Consider the following 8,639-nt stretch of genomic DNA (forward strand, 5'->3'; position numbering starts at 1 on the left):
CGGGTGTCCAGTGGCAGCTCTAAAGAAGTCTGTGATCTGTCTCTTAGACTGGCTAGCCTCTCCTCTCATCAGGCTCTCTCTATGTCTGTGCAGCTCGAGCAAAAACAAACCCAAGCATCTCTGATCCTCGTACCGCATGACTCTGGAGAGTGGTCCAAAGCCCTCTCTGAACAAGCAATGGAAGCGGCCTCGTATCTCGTAGTAGACGAGGTAATGTTATATTAACGTCTGTGAGAGAGAGAGAGAGAGAGAGAGAGAGAGAGAGAGAGAGAGAGAGAGATGAAATGAAATAAAATGTTATATTAACGTCTTCAAAAGGCCAAAGTGACTTACAAGACTAGAAAGTCACAATGTGGTGGATCTGATACAAAAGTCTGATTAACAAAATAAAATACTATAGAATCCTAAGCTGCTAGATGTGAGCTAAGCAGCTAGCTGGGCTTGTGTAGGATATGAGTAGGGGGTAGGGGGTGAAGTGAATGGGGGGGCTAAGATAACACAGTGTGGGTGTATCCTCAGAAAGAGCTAAATCACACGAAATCGAGCATCGGTCGCTGGCGGATCTCATCAATCTCTTCCATGGTCAGTAGTCTACCTTGGCGTCGTGCATGTCGGGCCAAAGTGATGAATCCTCTAATGCAGCCTCCGTGTAGTCCTCCGTAGTCGTGGGCGTCTGGATCTCCCTAGCTCGGTCGCTCGGTTGATCAGCGTGCCTCTGGTGCGAGGAGAATGTGGGCTCTGTTGTGGTAGTAGCTCCTCCGGATGTCGAGTCTCAGACTCGCTGGCCTCTCCTCACATCAAGCCCTCTCTGAACAGGCAGTGGAAGCGTTCTCGTATCTCATAGTATACTAGGCAGTGGCATGTGTAGTGCAACTCTGTCTCGGGCTCCATGTGACACAAGGAGCATGTCCTGGCCTCTGTTGGTACTCCGCTATATCTACCAATCTCCATCCGAAGCTAGTGTGAAGAAGTGCGTATCTGGCCAATAGCGCATTGTATCCCATGAGATAAGTGGGTCTCCATGTATCTGGGCCTTGTCACAAAACCATCCTCTGTGAGCTGGACGGATGAGCCTAGTGATCTCGGACTGTGTAAAAGTCGAGAGAGAGAGAGAGAGAGAGAGAGAGAGAGAGAGAGAGAGAGAGAGGCACATTAGTAAGCCCATAACGCTGGCAATATCTGCTAGTGACTGAATAAGAAAAAATTCAAGATGCAAGGGTCCCTTCATAGGGCCCCACAAATCTTCCCTACTCAGGTATAATATCCCACCACCCAGATAAATGGGAGCGCCCACTGATAAATATCCACCTCATCACTATAAGTGATAAACTGACAAACCAGGCTCCGAGGACCAAATCTGGTCTTTGGCCGGACACATCATGGAAAAACTGCAAAACTAAGAGACTCTGACCCAGGAAACCCTAGGAACAGGGGGCACCTCATGCCAGCCTACTCGGTGGGCACAACACGTGACTGATACCGCTAAAAAGGTACATCTACCTCAGATACGGCCGGGGATCATGACAAAAGATATAGATATGGCCTTATAACCACAAAACAGCTCACTCCTTAAACTGCTCTTAGAAGATACTAGAGTCACCACCAGCTTGAAGATGTAACTCTAACAGTAACCTCATAGCAGTAAACTCAAAGTCTCACACTGGCATGACAGCAATCAACAAAACAGAATAGACTGATGAGGCCATACAACAACAGAGATGAACGGAAGCAACTCAGTTTACACACGCACTACAGATGCACAAGCCAATCTAGATCTCTCCACAGAACCAAGTACAAGAGATTGGCTGACAGCATGCTCAGCTCCAAACCAAGGATTGTGACTCAGATACAAAGGGATACCGAGGCTAGATGTTGCAAGGGTAAGTATGTTATGTCAAGACTAATTAACTGGTTATACAAGTGCTATACTAGACTGCTAGACTCTAAGCTGAAGATGAAACATGAAAACTGATACCATACTAAATATCCTCCAAGTACAAGATAAGATCTCCCATTAGTGATAAGCCGGTATGTGGAGAGTGGGAAGCTACAACGCCAAGGGTGCTCCCGCCAAATGTTGTCTAGCCAAGGTCTAGCCTGTTCTAGGCCCACATCTCTTAGGTCCACAGGCCAGTGATTGCAATCCTAGATTTATTAGTGTTTTTTGCCAAATGGTCAGCCACATATGTTGTGTGCCTGCCATCCACTGATCATCTTGAATTTAACAGAAAAAGAGAGTCAAAAAACAACGCTTCTTTCTGGTATCTTTTACCAATTGAGCTTACTGAAGGAGAACGAGCGGAAGTGCGACGCGAGAGAGAGTGCGAGAAGAAGAGCACGACGATATGGTGAACTCGCTCTACTGTAATGTGTAGAGCATAGTGAGTTCTTATTAGGTTTTTACAAAAGAATATGTGTACATACCTAACGGCCCGCCCACTTACCTGGGCGACCACATTGGGCTTTATACCCCAACAACCTCCCACTTAAAGTCCAATGTGGTACTTTAAGTGTGAGAGAAGCTACTATACAAGCTAATATACAAGAGATGTAGAGGAGTGATGTACTACCCTACACCTAACTGCTTGCGAAAATGCGCAAAGCTCTCTGAGGGAAGTCCTTTTGTAAGTAGATCAGCAGGATTTTCTGTGGCGTGAACTTTGACAAGCTGAAGTTGCTTATCCTCGAGCATTTCCCTGATGAAATGATACTTCACATCCACATGCTTTGTCTTTGAGTGATAAACTGGATTGCGAGCCAATTGTATAGCACTTTGACTATCACAATATAACACAGGCATCTCTTCTTTGATTCCCAAATCTGTTACTAGTCGATTAAGCCAAATTGATTCTTTGCATGCCTCTGATGCTGCAACATATTCAGCCTCTGTAGTAGACTGAGTAACACAATCTTGTAATCTAGAACGCCATGATACTGCTCCACCAGCCAATGTAAAGACACCCTGACGTAGACCTTCGGTTGTCTAAGTCACTTGCATAATCTGAGTCTGTAAAACCCTTTACACTTAGCTCCTGACTCCCATAGCATATACGCATACTCTTTGTAGCTTTCAGGTATCTCAATATTCCTTTCACTGCCTCCCAATGTTGCTTGCCTGGGTTTGACATGTATCGACTTACTACTCCCACTGCAAATGCAATGTCTGGGCGAGTAGCAATCATTGCATACATCAAACTACACACTGCAGACGCATATGGAATCTTATCCATTTCAGCCTGTTCTTCCTCAGACACAGGACAATCTTGTTTGCTAAGTTTCACATATGGTGGCAATGGAACACTCAATGCCTTTCCCTTCTCCATATTGAAACGTTGCAAAACCTTGTCAATATACTCTGTTTGAGATAACCAAATCAACTTCTTTGATCTGTCTCTCTCAATGCGCATACCAAGTATATGACTTGCCTCACCCATGTCTTTCATGTCAAACGATTTTGCCATCTTTGACTTCAAAACTGAAATTTTTTCCAAGTACTTGCCAGCAATCAACATGTCATCCACATACAAAATAAGGATCAGCCAACTGCCATCCTTAGCCTTCTTTGTATATAGACAGTGATCGAACTCACTACGTTTGTAGCCTTGAGAAAGCATAAACTTGTGGAATTTATGGTACCATGCCCTCGGTGATTGTTTTAAGCCATAAAGACTCTTTAACAACTGGCATACCCAATCTTCCTTGCCTTTCTCAACAAACCCTTCTGGCTGCTGCATGTAAATTTCCACATCTACATCACCATGCAAGAACGCTGTCTTGACATCCATTTGGTGCAACACCAAATCTAAAATGACAACCAATGCAAGAAAGCATCTCAATGTAGTCATCTTGACCACCGGAGAGAAGACTTCATCAAAGTCAATGCCTTGTTCTTGCTTAAAGCCCTTGGCAACAAGCCTTGCTTTGTACTTTGGCTGACTATCATGAGCGGTGATCTTATACCTGTAAACACATTTACAGGGTAGAGCCTTTTTGCCCCGTGGTAATTTAACTAGCTTCCATGTCTGGTTTTTATGCAGAGCTGTCATCTCTGACTGCATGGCCAATTGCCAATTCCCGGAGTCCTTCATTTGCACTGCTTCCTTGTAACATGAAGGCTCATTGCAATCAGTCAACATGACATAGTTCATAGATGGAACAAACCTATCAGGAGGTCGCGTGACACGTCCAGATCTACGCACAATAGGTGGCTCAGGCTCAGCCACAACCTGTGGTTCCACTCTATCCTGTCCTTGCTCCTCTTGAGCCCTGACATTTTGTCTTGCACGTGCAGGTTCATCTTCTTGAAAGACAACTCTTCTAATCTCCTCAACCCTCTCTAGTTTAGAATGATATTTGGATTCATTAAAGTGAACATCATTGCTGCGGATAACCTTTCTGGATTCGGGATCCCAAAGTCTGTACCCCATCTCACCAGAATTACCATAGCCTAGAAAGATACACTTTCTACTCTTTGGCTCAAGTTTGTTCCTAAATTCCTTTGGAACGTGAGTATATGCCTCACAGCCAAAGACTCTGAGATGCTTGTATGAGGGCATTTTGCCTGACCATACCATCTCTGGCACTGAATCCTTCTGCAAAACCTTGCTAAGAGATCTATTTACAAGATGAACAACTGTTGATACAGCTTCAGCCCAAAACCCATTTGGCAGTTGTGCATTAGACAACATACTTCTGACCTTCTCTTGTATGGTCTTATTCATCCTCTCAGCAACACCATTTTGAGGAGGATTGTAAGGAGCAGTAGGTTCACGTTTTATACCTTTTGACTCACAAAAGTCCTGAAAGGCCTTTGAAACATACTCTCCACCATTGTCGGTGCGTAAGCATTTAAGCTTCTTGTCACTCTGATTCTCCACAAGTGTCACAAACGTTTTGAAAACACTAAACTCTTCATCCTTGTGCTTGAGAAAGTAAACCCATACTTTCCTCGAGTAATCATCTATAAATGTCATAAAGTAAAAAGCTCCTCCTAGAGATAGGTTAGACATAGGTCCACACAAATCACTATGAACAAGTGCCAACTGTGTATCTCTTCTACTGCTTCTATGCTTATGTGGCTGCTATGTTTGCTTACCATACAGACAATGTTCACAGAATTCAAAATCATTAAATGAAAAGCCAGGCAAATAACCAGAACGAGACAAGATTTCCATTCCCTTCTTGGACATATGTCCTAACCGGCTATGCCACAAAGAAACGTTCGGCTGCTCGGTTACATTGATTACATTTTTAGAGACATTTGATACATAAATCATGTAAAGTCCTCCAGACTTTACTCCATGTGCTACTGTCATAGAATCCTTGGATATCTTCCACATGTTCGTTCCAAAAGTGGTGACGTAGCCAGCATCATCAAGTAAACCTGTGCTGATCAAGCTCTTTGTAATTACGGGAACATCTCTCACATTCTTCAGCGTGAAAGAAGAGCCATTCTGAAACTTCAATTGAACATCTCCAACACCTAAGATCTCACATGTCTGCCCATTGCCTAGCCGAACATGATCTTTAGTGGTCACATAAGAAGTAAATCACTCTTTGTTTGGAGACACATGAAGTGATGCCCATGAGTCTATAATCCAGTCACTCAGTGCATTTCCATCAGATGCTGTAAGAAGAGCTGAGTCCATTGTATTCTTCAAGAAGTAGATGTCTCCTGACACTAGACTATTATCCTCTGCAACAGTGTTTGTCACATTTATTTCTTGAATCTTCACTGAGGACTTGTTCTTCTCACCATGGTCTTCAGCTTTCTCTTTGCCTTTTTCTGCTTTCCATTCTCTGCAGTCTCTTTTCATGTGACCCTTCTTGCCACAATGGTAGCATTCTATGTCACTCTTGCCTTTAGCAATGCGGGACTTGCTACGAGACTGATTCCTCTTTCCACCTTTATACTTTTCTTTGGTCCTTTCCCTGACAACTAAGGTTGTTCCTTTGCCTTTGTCCATTGTCTTTCTATTGGTTTCTTCAGTAAGCAGACTTCCTTCTACACCTGCTATGTTCAAACCATCTGGAGATGCAGAATTACTCAAAGCTGTGCGAAAAGTGTCCCAACTTTTCGGCAATGTGATCAACAGGAACATTGCTCTAACAGGTTCATCAAACTTGACACCTTGAGCTGACAACTGACTATAGATTGTGTTGAATTCATTCAGATGATTGAACATAGGTGTCCCTTCTTTCATCTTCAAGTCAACAAGCTTCTTAAGCCAGTATACCTGTGAAGCTGCACTCTGCTTCTCATAAAGATCACTCAGCTTTAACCACGCTTGATAAGCCGACATCTCGTCTGCTACATTGAAGTAAACGCTTTCTGCCAAAGTCAGCATAATGGTAGAAAGTGTCAATTCATCCATTTCGCTCCATTCATCTTCGTCCATATCTTCTGGTTTTATCCCCTTGAGCTTTATAGGTTTTATCTAGTTCTTTTGTACCAACACGTGCCAAATCTGCTTCTTCCACAATGGGAAATTGGTTCCATCCAGCTTCTTGATATTGTAAAGAGCAGTGTCCTGTGATCCAGCCATAGCTACGCTTCACAGTAGTTTACTTTTCTAGGAAAAATTCGGCAGAGTTTCCCCTGTAAACTGACCTCTGAACCAATATCAACCTGTCATTGAACCAAGAAAGCTTCAGATTCTGCAGAAATTTTGACAATCTCCTTTGTAAAATGGCTCTAGTGTACTAAAAACAGACCAAAAAACAACTCAAAAAACACTGTCTCTTTGACACTGTAAGCTGCGGGTAAACCTGTCCTGCACCTGTACTGTCTCTCACTATCCTGTCACTGTCCTATAAGCATAGACTGCGACAATGCCTCAATGGCAGTAAAGCAAAGATGCAATCCCAACTGTCTAACTCACAGTCAATACATCCTAGCTGCCTATCTAAGGGTGCTCGAGGGATCGCTCCAAGACCTGTATCACCGAAAGGATCTCAACATTCAAGAATCCCCCAGCTCAATAAAACCTCACTCGACCCTCAACAAAGGCTGCAGTAAATTTGACAGTACATAGATTTCCCACAAAGTCATACATCCACAAATTTCCCACTGTATGCTGTAACCGCTGCGGCGGTTGTTTGCTGCGTGACTCACAGCCAGCAAACCCTCAACAGACATACATCATCTCTGACAATACATCCCATGTGGAAGTACCTGCAATGTCAGGATGAAATCTGGAATATCAAACAACAAACACAAGCTACCTGATGAACTAGTGGATATCGCCTACAGTCTGTGTGTAGATGCGCCCGTGTCGTATGTGACACGCCTCCAAGAACTGTGAACCGTCCTTCGATGTGTAGACAGCCACAAATCAACACTCTGGGAGTGTCGATATCCTCAGCACTTGCAGTCGTAGGCCGAAAAACTCCAAATTTGCAGAGTCGGATCTGCACCCGTCGAGACCACGTAGTCGAAAATGGCCTGCGCAGACCTTTGTCGAAACCGAACGGTGGCCGAGATGACCTCAGAATGAAATTCTGAGAACACCGAGCTCTTACTTCCACAAGCAAGCGTTTCGTGTGTCTGTGCTAATTTCTCTAAATTTAGCAACAAGGCACATTGTGCTTGTGTTATCACACCAGATTAGTGAACTATCTTAGTGTTCAAAAGACCTCATTCTAAAATTCATTGATTACTTAACATTGGCTTGAAACAGCAACAAGTAAAAAAATTCAGGAGGGGGTGAACAAGCAATCGGGAGATATATAAAGATTTTGTTTTAAAATGCATTGCAACATTTAATTGCAGAGGAAATATCTGGATTGCATGATTAAATTATTTGACACAAATGAAGCCAATTACCTTCATGACCAACATCAATCAGGGCCCCTAAATTCTTGTTGATACTTATCATACAAGGAACCAACCTGTATTTTGGCATCTATCCTTTCCAAGCAAGGTCTCACATTGATGACAGAACCCACATCCACACCTCTGATGCGAACCACAGTACCAATCGTAATACCAGATGCGAATGGGAACTCCAAGATAGCCTCATAAGTTGGCGGCAACGAAGCGACCTGCGCTGCTTTTTGCCACATGATTTTAGCTGCCATTCCCAACGTGCCTGCAATTAGCAACAATCCAGCAGCCCCTTGTAGGAGACCTGCTGCTGGAAGTCCTGACGAGAAAGGTGCACCATCCGCTGAGTGTGAGCTACGGCTGAACGGCTCACGTAATGATGAGTAAATGCGATTGCAGGTGCCATGGGTTACTAGTCTAAGGCTGTCACAAGAGGAACCCGGCAAGTAGCTTCGCTTGCGGCTCTCAACATAAACAGACGGAGAGCTGGTCAGTGTCACGGGTGATTGTGAGCTTCTCAACGTTGTCCCAACGCTCATGGTTTCTTACGAGATTCGATTCGAAAGGAGAAGGAGAAACTAGAGTGCTTCGTTAGCTGCATGTGTATTCAAATGTGGATCTACTATTTTTAGCCAACCCCAAAGGGGTGAAGCCTTAGTGATGCCTCCCCTTTTTGCTAATGAAAAAGAGGAGGTTCTTTTCAAAAAAATAAATGATTCTTTATTGGCTACAAGAGATGCAAGATACTTATTACAAAGACAAGAAAATATGGCCTGTTGAGAACCATGAGTAGAGTTATGATTTCGAAAATAAA

At 43.7% G+C, this 8,639-nt stretch overlaps 1 protein-coding gene across 7 annotated transcripts in view; it reads right to left on the reverse strand.

Moving 5' to 3' along the window:
* The window catches only part of LOC147456664 (protein TRIGALACTOSYLDIACYLGLYCEROL 2, chloroplastic-like), a 54,428-nt gene extending 46,000 nt beyond the window's left edge, over positions 1 to 8,428 (reverse strand). For 6 of the 7 annotated variants that reach the window (XR_015188470.1, XR_015188469.1, XM_086515092.1 and 3 more), the window contains exon 1: positions 7,891 to 8,428. Coding sequence is in view for 5 of the 7 variants with exons in the window: in XM_086515092.1 (XP_086371218.1) it covers positions 7,891 to 8,364 (474 nt within the window). In the remaining 2 variants the exon portion in view is untranslated. The remainder of the gene's footprint in view (positions 1 to 7,890) is intronic. The other variant, XM_086515090.1, reaches the window with a different exon arrangement.
* Between the last annotated feature and the right edge of the window lie 211 nt (positions 8,429 to 8,639).

The sequence above is a fragment of the Adiantum capillus-veneris genome, chromosome 6 (genome assembly GCF_014529385.1).
Source record: "Adiantum capillus-veneris isolate H3 chromosome 6, ASM1452938v2, whole genome shotgun sequence".
In the NCBI taxonomy this organism is placed as follows: domain Eukaryota; kingdom Viridiplantae; phylum Streptophyta; class Polypodiopsida; order Polypodiales; family Pteridaceae; genus Adiantum; species Adiantum capillus-veneris.